General features: G+C 41.5%; 1 protein-coding gene across 1 annotated transcript in view; it reads right to left on the bottom strand.

The window, feature by feature from the left end:
• Positions 1-4,078: 4,078 nt before the first annotated feature.
• Positions 4,079-14,511, bottom strand: part of LOC111871146 — a 40,867-nt gene continuing 30,434 nt past the window's right edge. Inside the window, exons 3-8 of the mRNA XM_023864027.2 lie at positions 10,888-10,977; positions 9,812-9,901; positions 7,182-7,268; positions 5,545-5,646; positions 4,921-5,021; positions 4,079-4,242 (exon numbers count right to left, since the gene is read on the bottom strand). Of these exons, the coding sequence (XP_023719795.1) occupies positions 4,230-4,242; positions 4,921-5,021; positions 5,545-5,646; positions 7,182-7,268; positions 9,812-9,901; positions 10,888-10,977 (483 nt within the window). The 3' untranslated portion in view covers positions 4,079-4,229. The remainder of the gene's footprint in view (positions 4,243-4,920; positions 5,022-5,544; positions 5,647-7,181; positions 7,269-9,811; positions 9,902-10,887; positions 10,978-14,511) is intronic.

The following is a 14,511-nucleotide window of genomic DNA, read 5'->3' as shown; positions in this document are numbered from 1 at the left end:
ATCGATACAGTTCAGGATAGGGACCAGTGTACAGTGAATGCGGTGCGTAGTTTTTTGTCTGCAATGGAGCCAGAAGAAACCGTAGCATTGGCCTCTCTTGTTTATTTCTACGACGGACGTCACGACGTTCGTTACAACGGGCGCATTATGTGCGCTCGTGTGGCCCCAGCCTTACAGTTCTTTGTAGTTACGACCTGTAAGTGGTCAGCAAATCTATTCACCAACCCAAAACCCGTCTGTAGTCACTAATACACGTGATAATATCATTCATTCATCAATAATCTGTCAGACGACAGGTCCACAGTCTTTTCCAAAACAGTTCCTCCACTTAATGAGATCTCAAGCTTTCTCCTTCAAATAAAAATATCCTCTTCTGTCCCCAAAGTCATCCGGCATCTTCTTACGTCTTCTGGGAACTTCTATCCGCCCCTCCAGTTTGTTTTGTCTCCAGAGGAAACATCTCGCATACATGGTATCTCTGTTTTTGGAAAGAGACTATCCAGGAAAAGTGATGATGTGGTAGTTTTTCCATTTGCTTTCCACATCGCAGTACAACAGCCGTTCAAACCACTCTGGTCACGCCTGTTGCTATACGAACTTGAACCATCTCAAGCATCATTTGCTCTGTGCTTCAAGTCGCTGCTGATGACGCTGCTTCCGGCATCAGTTTTTGGTTTTTGGTCTCTCTCTTCGTCTGATGCCTACCCTTTGACCTCTCCAGCAAGGGAGGCTCTGCCAGTAGCTACGCTACCGCTGGTATAGCTCTCAGGGTCCTTGGCAAGGTGGAGACATCAACGAGGGGGTGTGACAAGATCATCTGCACCAAAATGATATATGTTCCATATACATATAGAGTGAATTTCTGTGCAGGAATATCGCTGAATATAAGCATGGGAGACAATGCATAACACAAAACTGCCATCTTGCAACGACTATTTGCTCTACACTCAGACGCATATCGATATTCGATAGGCACTACTATCGAATGTCTGACGTGAACGTACAAGTGCAGTGTATATCAGAAGCTATCGCGGACAAGTGGCGCTATCTGCAGATTTGTAGAGCAACCTCATGCAAGGCGTGAAAGCAAAGCATGGAAGGTTCAAAGGCCGATATTCAGCATTAGCGAAGCGATGGAGTAGAGATTCTCGCAATGGTGAATATGAATAAAACTTCAGGCATGTGATGCGTGTAGTCTGGCAGAATTTCGCAAACGTTTCGTTGAAATTTACTTCCTCCGTCTTCAGGTTCGAAGAATAATCCAAGCAATCCAGAAGCAAAAAGGACGAGCCGTGCAAGTTTTCTTCGTTCGCTTTGCTGTATTTACTTCTTTTTGGTTCCTTGGTTGGCTTCCTCCTTGACCCTGAAGAACGAAGCTCACGTTCCTCCAAAAGGTCGGTGAATTTGCACTGCATCTGACAAGGCGGGGTGATACAGTGGCCTGACATCGCCTTGAACCAGGTCATGTCCCCGTTTTAAAGGTAGTTTCTTATTTCCGGGCTCTATTTGAATCAATAGAGTGTCATCTTTTTCTAGTTCTATTTCTTATATACTTAAAACTTTCAATAACATTTCGTTTCAGAAGAATTATAAGTTTACTTTGGAGTGCGGGTGAGCGACATAACAATTGAAGTCAGCTGTTTGTTTTCGAAACCATAACAGCCACAGGGGAACATCCGAAATACTGTCCTATGCCCACGGCATGTACATACTATTTCAGGTTAAACAGCACAATTAAATGTAATGACAAATCACCATGAAAATGAAATACTGTGTTGATGAGTTATATCTTCTGCGATATGATGTCTTGTCACCTGAAATTTCGGAGAATCATGTGGCCTCCATCCACAAGGTCGAAGAGAAAGCCAAGCAGGGAAGCGTGAGAAAGGTGGCAAGCAGAAGGGAGAAGTAGTAAGGGCGTAGAAAACAGTGGAGTTAGAAAGAAGTAGCATGCTTAGGTCCTGCACATGTGGTGGAAGATAAAGGACAATTGGAGCGAGGGAAGTGGGAACAGGGGGTTAAATGCTGAGGGCTAATGAAGGCCCATAGAAGACACGAGTTGGTGTCCTGATAATCGCACGGTGTGGTGAGCCTGCGGAGAACCATGCTCCAGAACAATCTGAGTGAGGCTTCCTACGGACTTTTGTAGAGCTGATGAGAGGTTTGCATGTCTTATCTCCTCCTGCTCCCTGTTCACATCATTGGGATGGAGCTCAATCACAGTCGCCTCCATGATGATACAATCCGTGTATCTGGGATAGTGGAGAGGATAGTGATGTGGTGTAGCCAGATGCATTGGCCCAAAATGATATTCTGTTCCACCACATCTGACTTGTCTGGATGTTCCAGATGTCGGTGGTTCTCCATCATCCTGGTGCCGATCGAACTGCCTGTGTCCAATGTTGGCCTCAGAGCATTCACAGTGCTTCAGTAGGAGGTCGTCCTTGACCGAGTGAAAGAAATTAGAGAGAGGGGCCCACAGACTAGATGTGGTTCCGAGACAGAATCCTGCTGATGCCAGACATAAGGCAGGAAACAACTGAACCTGGCTTTATGTCGGGCTGCAGAACCGTCAGGAGAGGGTAGAGGACCCTGCAAATCTGCCACACAGAGTAGCCCTTCTGCTTGAAAACGTACCCACGTGAAGGCTGTCTTGACCACACCTTCCACTAGTGTGGAAAGTACAACCTACTCTTTGAAAGACTGGTGATAAGAGCTGAGTTTAATAGAAGTTGGTGTGAGTAGTTTTATGGTACACTTTATGGCCTAGAATGCCATCAGGTCTCGTGTAATTATCTAAATCCAGGAAGGGAATAAGGCCATTTTTTTAATCTCCTAGGTGAATTGAATGTTCTGGTGGACACTGTTCAGGTTGTCAGGAAAGTCCCTTAGTCTCTCTGGGCCATGTGGCCAGCTGACGATAGTGTCTTCCACATAATGAAAACATGACAGAGGCTTATACACTGGCCGGTTGAGCACCATTTCCTGAGAGTCCTGCACGAAATTGTTTTGATAACCAGATATAATGGGAAACCCAGAGCCACGTTGTCAGACTGTTTGTAGAACTGACAGCGAAATTTCTATATTTATTTAAAGAAAGTATAAATATATTTATAGAAAAAGATGAAGAGGCAGAGGAAACGGTTTCTTTGATATTACTCTAAACAAGAGTATGACGCATACGCCATCAATGCTCAAATATTCTTCAAAAGCACCTTCCACACCATCTCAACACCCAGACCAGTGAACACAATGATACTACATACAAGCAACAGCACAATCTGATGTTTTTAACAAACTGAAAAACAAAGAGCCTAACATCATGCAAGAAGGATAAATATGGCGTGGAGTAATGTTTGTCTGCAGTGAACAAGGCAGGTTTAACAAATTCTACTTTTACTCTAAAAATTTTCAGGAAACATTTTATACAGATTATATGACATAACTGTGAAACTTATTCTAAGATGTACAACAAGTGTCACGACTATAGGAATGACCCCAAGGGAGCCAAAATATATTAAAGATATCTAATTGCACTTGTTCTATTAAATTTGCTACAATGGATCCTTGTTATTACACACATTTGGCATTTATCTTTGACATCCAATATAAGAGAATGGCTTTAGTGAAACTGTTGAGTATTTCAAGGGATGAAGAAACATATTGAGCTAATAATATAATAAGATGACGACAGTCTCTCCACTGAGATAATCATTACATTGCTACAAGGTGTGGCATGTTCTCCAGATATACAGCGATCTTATGGTCTGTTCTTTTCTTCAGAATTACAGCGATCATGGACCTAATATTGATCGGTCCCTGTGTAAGGGCTTCGCACGCCTTCTTTAAGGCAGCTCTGGCCACATCTCTGTGTTTGCCTGAGCAGGTCAGATTTTCTCTCTTCCCTGAAGGCGTCTATTTGACGATCCAATGTCAACTTTTCTTTTGCAAGGAAACGTTGTTTTGACAAGTGAGATTGTTTCTTGGTTAAGAGGCCATCTGTCAGAGTGGCTTGTTTGGATGTTACTTTTTCTTTTCTTGAATACAGTCGCATTGAGAACATTTATGAGCATCTGACGGTACTGCATCTGAAGCCATTCTAGTCCCTTCTGAGAGATTCTCCATGCCAGCACCATTTTTATCTGCCTTTCTTATTTCACTTGTGGTGGAAGATTTTGCAAGCCATGATTCAAAACACATGATTCAAGCCAAAGGTTGTCGTATGTCCTTTATATTCCTGTCCTGCAAACAATTTATATAATAGGTGAGTATCCTACAAACAAGCTATGAAGTAACGCACACAATTAAAAAGAAAGCCAATCATGAGAGACGCCTTAAGTTACAGAAAATGTAATGGGGTCTCCTTCATGTCTTGTCACAGCGTACCTGCAGTCCTGCCAGGAGAGACGGCTGCAGGATTACTTCACTATTCTGTCACATAATCAGAATACGGAACAATGTAATGTGTAAAAAATCATATTTCTCTTTGTATTACACTTTTAAAAGGAGAAAACAGTCTCATCAGTCTATCTTGCTAAACAATATTTTTTTTATTGAGTGGTTCGTCCGCCCAGGAATTGTCATATCGTAGAATGGTATGAAGAACAGAAAATGATTTGGAAGTAAGCGGTCATGGCATAACCGAAATATATCTCAATAATTCCTAAATGGACTGAATAGAACCACGGAACCCCAATATCATGTGTCTTGGCCGATATTTGAGCCGGACACCTGAGTACAACTTCAGAACTTTAACATTGCATCAATTTACTCTGCACATTTTGGGTAAAACGAAACCCATTCTCAATAACTTGAAAGCTTCCTGGAAGACAGATATATTTATATTACAACACTGCATGTGTTTGCATAATAAACCGTTCTGTGTTGTTACTGAACACACCCTGTGAGTATTTTACTTACAGCTGTAGAGGCTTTGGTTTCCCTAGTTCGTAGATTCTCGATAACAGGCTCAGAAAACCGAAATGTGTCCTCCCAGGCACAACAGCTTGTTCCTCATCCTCCTTTAAGAAGAAGAATTTTCTACTGTTACATTTGAAGATATTTTTGTTTTCGTTGTTGCTGGCGATAGTGGTATTGCTCTTACAATTTATTGGGTATCTGTCAGTTGCTCATTTACCCTTGTACTTAGCAATGCGTTCAGAAGATTTGAACGGGGAATCAGAGGACAAGTAATAAATAATAAACTAAATAAAGTGGATGGAAGTGGCAGTGATATATTGTTTGTAGAGCAGCATTTGTATCCAGACACTGAGAACTGCCTCAGATGGTACATCAAGGGTACCAGCTAAGACTTGAAACAAGCACAATACGAATAAAAATCTACGGCTTTACTGCTGCAAGAACCTGCTCGAGAAAGATTTATCGTTGTATCATGTTCATCGCAGTGTACATCTCGAATCTCAGTGACTCGTTCAGTTTGAACTGAATGATTGACAAAGGGACAGACAAACGTTTGTTGGGATTCTGAGGAAATATTTCTGTCCTTTGTTGCCTGTGAACTGGGCCTATATTTTATTTACTTACGGTCGCCCCTGTGTCCACATTTCTCACTGACTTCCACAGAAAGATCCTTCGTTGGAAGTTTGGAATTGAATTGTTGAGCATCCAAGCAGGACAACGCAAAACCTGATGACATAAGATTATGATGTCATTACATTCTCAACTGTTGGAATTATGGGTGTTTTATATACTCGTATATATTCTTTTACATATTCAATCTCTAGGTGATTGCCTGGAGAGGCGGAGGAGATCCATGAAAAGCCCTGAGTCACGACTGCAGGTGTCTCAGCATAGATTCAAACTGAGTATCTTCCAGATAAACGTAACTAAATTTACCGTTGTACCACCATGGTCAGTTAATTTATGTTAGAATTTGTGGGCCAGATTTCCCAGGGGTGTTTTATGGGGATGAACCAATGGCATTGGAATGCTGCATGGACTTATAAACACATTCAACATATTGTGACATGACACCTGAGAGCCGGAATATCGGAGCCAGAGTAGACGTTCTTTGCTATGCAATGATTCGGTAAATAGCTTCCCGTGACAACGAATACGTAGGCAACAATCAAAGTACTGTTTGGCTATAATGACGGAAACGGCGTTTTTGTTGGACATGTCCCAAGGCTACATAACAAGGATCCTGGACTAATTGTAATTATAATTAAGAGAGTCTCTGGTGATGACAGCCGAAAGATTATAGAGGAGTTGACAAGAAAGGAATTAGGATGTGACAAGAAGATTTCATGTGTGCTGCAGTGACAGTGAGACTGGTATAATTGCTGTGTTGAAATCCGTTGCCAGGATACGACTAGTGAAGACTGAGAATCCCAGCGCGTGAGTAAAGGTAAACTGGAAAATGTGTAGAACAGCGATAGCGCTGTAAATCTAAATCCTGTCTGTCACACCCTCTAAACATGGAACAATATATTAATCCCATAAAAATGTCCACACGCCCTGAGATGCGCTGAAATAAAACCAGCACATTTCACTTAAATCTCGTCTTCAACATTCTAATTGGTATTTGGGCCTGATCATGACACTTCAGAGCAGTTTCATGCCACCCATTTTAGAACCTCATGCTGTGTGACTGTGAGCATGGTACATCCAGTTCGTGTAAATACATAACACGATGTAGCCGCATAAGGCGCGGCATCATTGTTAAGTAACTAATGGGTTGAGCTTCTCACTATGAACAATACTGTTATCTGGGGTATGACATGTTAAGTTTCTTACATTGCATCCGACGTTTCAGAGGGGATAATACCTAAAATCATCAAGGTAAGTGACTACATTAGTTTTAACCCTGATATTGAGTATTACATTAATAGGAATGGGGTATATATTTCTACTAAATTAGGTTCGGTATGTCCCAAAACTTGAACAACTTGCCAATTCACAGATTTTTGAGAGGAAAGTTCAGCATTTCCTTAATAATTAAGATAACCTACCAGGACACATGGTGTCATCTCCATGGTGATAATATGAAAATTCATGGCAATGAAGAAACTAAATATGTTACGATTTGCTACTCTTTTTCTATATAAATATAGGCTGAACTCTTGGACACAAAACTGGACAAAGTGACCTCTGTCAGGACTCTGAGGAAAAGGTTCATTAAGCTGTTACTTTGGATTTCACTCAGTGACTGGTTTACATACCTGAGCCTCAATGTTTCCAATTCTTCGTGCCACTGTTTGTTGCTCGCTGTTAGCCAAAAGTGGTGCGCAGGTAAAGAAGTGAAAAATCTGCCCAAAGAAAAAAATATTAACGTTATTAGTAGTGGTAGTGGGGTTCATAATTATTTGCATAAATATTACACGTTAACATATTATGTATATTTTGATTTACATAGTAACATGGAATTTTCCTCACACCCGGAGTACTACGCGTCCAATAATTCGGTGAACAATGATTAATAAAGTAGACGGGAATATGACAGAGGCTTCCATGACATCTATTCAGGAATTCACCTCGAGATAGCTAAGAAATCCAAGGAAAGCTTCAGTAAAGACAGCAGGAGTTTCAGCTAATGTCGACAAGAGAACTTCTCGATTAGATGTAAGAAATGTTATGGCCCCCATTAAAAGTTCCCTCTGGGATTTAGAGGTTGAAGAAATTGCTTCCAAATGTTGCAAGGACAAAAACATTGGACTGATGTTTAGGAGGAAATTGCTACATCGAATATGAACGAAACTCTACCAGATCACACGGTGTCATAAACCAGGTAATGACAGTGTGGATCTTCATCGCGATTAAGAAACTAAGTCTCATATAAGGTGAGGCTCTTTTTTTAGACCCGTGCAGTCAGAATTATAGGTTCGTCTGTCATGATTCTGATGAAGTTTTTCCCGTCCCTCTGGTTTTGACTAACTCGCATTATGACTGTTTCTCTTACCCTTATTGCAACATTTCTGGTTCCGTCTGTCACAGACTTAAAGCCGCTCTTCAAGCGCTGAAGTAAATTTAGACTACTGAAGCCACTGATCTGTCCACAGACATGAATATTCAATTATTACATTTACTTATATTGGCAGTGTTGAGAGGATAATTGCATGTTTTATTATTTACACTACACTTAGTTAGTTAGTTAGTTAATTAGTTAGTTAGTTAGTTAGTTATTGGAGAGGGTGGGTTTCCCCATGCACTGAGACCTGTATTGGTCCATTGTGCTTCCCTCTATGATTTCTACCAGTCTCTATATCCTACTGGTACTGGTACTTACCATCAGTCCCGCCCAGCCAGCGAGACCGGCTCTACTAGCTGAGAGGTATCTATAATGCTTCCCCCATCTACCAGAGGTATTAGAGACTGCTGTTGGGTGGGAAACGTCCATTAATTTGGCTCAGTGACCTCCTTTGGAGATATGAGGTTCTTTTACGTGCCATAAAGCTACGACACGGGACCCACGGCTTAAAGTCCCTCCCGGAGGACTTGTTCCCTGAATTTTTCCGCCCTTAAAAATGGGTTGCCCTACAAAATGTAGCACTCCAGGTCACTTGCACATTCAAAGCTGACCTCTAGGATAAGGCAACGGTTCTCGAGGAAGATCAAAGAAGAATATTTTATTTACATTTTGTCTCTCAGATTCAAAATGGCATTTGGATCTGAGCATTGTACTTTCGCGCCGTAACGTGTGACGGGTGAAAGTGGACATGATTCCATGAGCTCGTGTAAATACACACCAGGGTGTAGTAGTAGAGGAAGACATGTGACAATTATGAACAGCTGGAGAACGAGGATCTGGGCTTCCCATCGCGGTCACTAATAACAAAATTATTATGAAGGCTAACATCAGACAGTTGTAAGCTAGATAACAGACTTATTGACTCGGATATCTACAGAAATAATCAATTTATTACTATGAGCTGCGGGTCGCCGTGTCCCAGAATGGCTCACTTAATGTATGGCTTAACATGTCTCAAAATTTGTATAAAATTTGTATAATGGAGATCAAATGCACAACATTTGAAACACGTGTTACTGATGATTAACATTTCGCACGATCATGACCTCGTTCCAAAGTCTTCTACCTCAGGAAGTTCATCCGTCACAATAAAAGAGGTTATTTTTCAGGTGTACCATATCTCACCTGGCCACTGTGTCAGTGAGGTCCCTGCAAAAGCCTGAACATCCTTGTACCTGTCAGGATTGTGTTCCTGTTCATGTAATGGCGCTGTCTGCAAGTCATGCTACAGACTAGAGCGTCCAATAGGGAGCCAGGAATGTAATGGCATCCCTGTGCTTCATTAAATAATCACTGCGTCACCAGGATGCACAGAAGATTTAGCCCTGATGTCTTTAACCCAAACAAAAGAGCCCATTTGCTGCAGGACAGGTATGGCAGCTGCCTCGCTGGGAACTGAACCAGTCTGTAATCGAAGCTGTACTGACTGAGCTATCAGAACTCCTGCTGAATTTATGGATAAGCCCCAGCATTTGCCTGCATGTACCGAAGAAGTTAATGGGAACGAAGATAGCCACATTGTGGCGCTAAGGGTTAGCCACCAATCTGTCCGGAATTTGTTTGCTGATGTTTGGGAGGAAATCAATGCATCGAACTTGAACGATATCCTGACACGTCACATGCTATCAGAATGCAGATAACGGCAGTGTGAGCCTTCATCGGAATTTAGGAACTAGGTCTAGTATTAAGTGTGACTCTTTCTAGACCCGGGAAGTCAGAATTATAGGTTCGACAAAGGGACTCAAGGGTTTCTGCTGGGAATTTAACAAAGGTTTTGTTGTACCTCTTGTCTTGGCTAATTCAAGGAGTGTTTGTTTCACTTACCCATTTTGCAGCGTTTCTGGTTCGGTCTGCAGTAGTCCTGACGCACCTCCTCAAGCGTTGAAGTATCTGTCGCCTCAAATAGCCACGAACCTGTTCACAGATCACAGTATTCTGTTATTACGTTTACTAACATTGGTCATGATTCTAAGATAATTACTTGCTTCTTTATTTTCATGACACTTTCATGTATTGTATTTATTTTAATCTACATAACAAGGCCATTAACTCATAAGAAGTGCATCACTCTTCCTATTAAAGGTTCCACAAATAATAGTGACTTAGAATTTATTCAGAAAGAGGTCGCCATGACGTAATGTGAGATTCTGTGATGGGAATTGCCTGGAGAGCCACGAAGTTCTTGAATCAAAACAGTATCACGTCCGGCACCGATTTGAAATCAGCAGTGACCCTATACAAGAGAGCAGCTTTACTGCTGCATCAAAATACACGTATTTGCAAGTCTATGCCAAAACACATGGAATATATCGCTCGCCAGAGGTTTTAATCTGTTGGACCAGTGGCGTCGACCTACTGGAAAAGACTAAAACACATTCAACATGTATTCAGTTCCGATATATATTTCCACCACTTTGACTCACTGATATCATGTCAGGACATCTCTTTACTGGCGTTACAATCCTGTACCCACATTATCCTTGTGCCCAGAACCAAACATGGAGGACCACAGTCTACACTTCGTCAGGCCCCTACACTCTGGCCAGTCTGGCACTGATACCTCTACCAGGAGTTTGAGCTCCCCCCCGGGTTACTCGGAGGTTCAAAGCCCCTCTCCACTACAAGACGACAATAAGAGAGGAGGAACAAATCACCATATTTTACTTAATTATGATCTCTGGTTCCAAAAATTAATCCGCCCTGTGCATGGTCATTTCACACCATAAGGGAAACCCCCATTCTACAAACACATGTCAAGTGAGAGTGATTGTGATTCTTTCAGCACGTGCACATACCCAATAACTTGAAGCTCTACAAGACAAGGTGTCACAATGATATACATATGGAGAACTAGACAACTAGCTTCTCAATGCGGTTGCGGTGATACTGTTTTTACTTACCCGTTTTGCAGTGCGCCTGGTACAGCCCGCCGCAGTGCTAAGGTCGTCTTTCAAGTGAGGAAGTACTTCTTGTCTATTAAGGCCACCGACCTGGTGACAGATGAAAATATGCAGTTATTAGATGTACTGACATCATTAGTGGTGCGTTGATAATTACCTTCTTCCTAATTTACAGTGCACTTACATAATGTTTATGTCGATTTTGGAGATCAAATTAATCCCCTGATATATTTCGAGTGTTGTACATGACAAATTGCGGAAGTGACAGCAGAGAAAAGATTCGGAATGCCAAAAATATTTTATAAAAAAGACTTATCCTAAAATTTAGATCTATAACCCATCACTGGAAGCAGACAAACGGAAATCATATAATCTTGTAGCTGAGAGTCCTTCTGATATAAGGACTTCACCAAAAACAGGGCAACAAGATCTATTTTTGCCGGAGGAAAGTTCTAAAAACATCCATATCTTTGGATCTGTTCAGCGAGAGAAAGTTTCACCTTCCACTCAAGTTTCTTCATTTTTTTGTGGTCAACGTCTTGGAACAAAGTACATCTGTGAAACGGAGAAACGTCTGGCCGTCGACACAAAATTTAATTAAATGAGCCAAGGTCATTTGCAACAACTGGTTTATTTCCATAGCGTAACTGAGCAGAAGAAATACAAAACGTCCACATAATAAGTACATACCATATTGCATAGTAATAATACTGTGACATATGGATCGTTTCTACAGCAATAGAGGAATGTCCGGAAACATTCTCACGGCAACGAACACAGTGAACATCAGAAAAACTGCCGTTTCTATGCGAAGGCCGGTGAACACCTCCCTCTTATGAACGTGACAACAATATAGGGGAACCTGTTTCTTCTGTGCGGTCCACGCCAAGCAAACGCCTGTTGCCAGGCAACGAAGCTGTAAACATGCATCTTTAACAAAAGAAGGGGGTGTTTTCGGTGGGGTCCGTGCAGAGGGGTTATGTTGAAGACAATCGGCCCAAATGGGGTTCGACACCAAGACTTACTGACTGACTGACCGTCAGTCGCAATGTAACTCTGACTCTGACTCTGACTACGGGTCAGTCAGTTCCCGGTAGGAAATAGCCATGGGAAGTTCGTAGTAGATGAAGAATTAGACGTCTGCCTGCGAAGAATTAACGTCTGATTTGAAGATTTATGAGTGCAGTGTATTTAAGAGTTAGTTGCAAGAGTGCGGTTGTGAAGAGGAGACTTTATATGTGATACTTGGAGTGTGTAATTCAGCGAGACCATTATAGCTCGCGTGCTGAAATGCGTTACAAGGATACGACTCGTTTGTGCGTAAAAGCGAGAGCGCTGTAATTGCTGGTGGTACCGCGCGTTAGTCACTGAAGCACGTGACAATACTTATATGTACGATGATACATCCTGGAAGACATACGGAAGAACTAGGAATACTGGACCAATCTTTATAAGAACGCACCCTCGGTCACAATACTGCTCGACCTGCACACATATTGCATGCATTCACTTAACTACAGACGTATTTGTAGAACTATCTGACGACGGTCCCGTGATGACCGAAACATGTAGTAGCCACTGAAATAAACCAATTGTTCAGAGTCACCTTGGTTTATTTAAGTAAATATTGTTGTGTCGACGCCGTCGACTCGACGGCCAAATATTTCTCATTAATTATGATATACAACACGATGCATACAAGGAAGACAACTGCGAGGGCTGTTTGGTGGTGCTTTATGTTGCAGGCTGTTTCCGTTGCCGTGTTGCGGCCGACTTCTGAAGTTTCAACAAGTGACTAAGAAGTGTGTGAATTAAAATTTTAGCGGTTGGAAAACGTACTGTGGGCTAGTACTGAAAACTACACCACAATAATAAAAACCTTTACAACATGTGCCACTGGAGTTGCAACAATGTTTCTGGTGGTAAAATCGTTTTAGTGATGATGTCATAGTCTGTACAAGATATTTCCTTCGCGAGCAGGTGATCCTGACCAGTCATATGGAATGTCATACGCTTCTTTGAACTGAATTAGCTGCGTGATATGAATATGAAAACAGACGCGAAAAGATGTCAAGTTAAATTCTGCTGTTGCTTCGTCAAGAGCTGCTAAAGTATATTACGAAGTAATGACATGAATGTCGCCATGCTGGGTATCACTGAATGCACAGAAATTCTCTTCCATAAGTTTGTCTACTCAAGGTGTGACGTATTCTCAAGAGACTATTTACATACATTTTACCATTGAGGGAAGTCATGCTAAGACTGATATCATCTGTGTATCGGCAGAAGTTCGTTCATGTTTCGAAGGAAAACATTGCTTCCATTTTCAGGGTCAGGAAGTAAGCCAAGCAAGAAATCAAAGTGATGCAAGTATAAAATAGATCCTACTTCACACTGGTTTCCTTCTTCGGTTATTCATCGACCCTGAAGATGAAGGCGACATATTCCTCCGAAACGTCGGTTGATATTCAACGCACTACGCAGCTGTTAGTCCCGAAATATCGAACTATATAAACATTTTAGAATTTCAGTAATGAAGAAATTACAGTCATTCGTTTTATGGATCGTTATATCTGGTTACAATCATCAAGTACGAGACATTATTGCTACTTGTGTCACGGATCCTAAGATGAGGGCGAATTTCAACTTCTATGACAAATGAGAACGATCTTGAACCCCAGGTACCAGTATTTTGTGGATATTAAATTGATTTGTAAAAAGACGTCTGACGTCTTAATTATTTCGGAATGGTCTCAGAGAAATGTTCCCACTTTCATCAAGGGACTGATCCTCTTCCCACGCCAGTGTGGTCCAATCCATATCATATCTTAAAATAACAAAGCCTGATCCCTTGGCGAATTCGGCTACCACTAATGTCACTGAGAAAAAGAATCGTGCCACCAAGTCCAGAGATGGCGAGTGCGCGCATACATCACAGTTACCTGGGTGATGAGCACTGAACGCTTATAAAATGTACGCGGCAAGTGAACCGTCAAGGCACCACAAGCAGTGCCAAACACTTGTGTATTTACGTGTTTTTTTATAAGTTTGTACTCAAATTCAAGGAGTTTCAAATTAAATCCGATTCATTCCGAAAGTTTCATCTGATGCAACGAATCGTTGCGTATCCGGGGGCAGTGCATGAGCACACAGCTAAACAGAGGTCGCAAACCCTTGACATACAAGGAGCGAACGCCACAGAAAACTCTTCTCTCTTCACATCACTTCTAATTGCTGAACCAGTTAGTATTTCAGATGTACCTATGGCCTATAAGTTGTAATATTAAATTAGTGATCACCTTATAAAAGTTAATCTTCTTAATAAGCCTCTTAATAAGTCTCACACGATGTACCGTATTTACGCATGTATACGCCGCGTGCGTGTATAGGCCGCAGCACAATTTTCAGACAGAAATTATACAAAAAATAATTTTCTTGGAATATTATTTCAGGAGTAGAACGCCCTGTATTACTAATTATGAATATAATTTTTTTTAAATGAAGTGTGATTTCGAATATAAGCCGCACCCCAGTTTTCCTCTTGAATTTTTGGCAAAATATGTGCGGCCTATACATGCGTAAATACGGTATATACATATACACGACTACATAATCACACTTGGG

Source organism: Cryptotermes secundus, unplaced genomic scaffold (genome assembly GCF_002891405.2).
Source record: "Cryptotermes secundus unplaced genomic scaffold, Csec_1.0 scaffold250, whole genome shotgun sequence".
In the NCBI taxonomy this organism is placed as follows: Eukaryota; Metazoa; Arthropoda; class Insecta; order Blattodea; family Kalotermitidae; genus Cryptotermes; species Cryptotermes secundus.
Note: the sequence above shows the minus strand (reverse complement) of the source record. Positions and strands in the feature narration are given on the sequence as shown.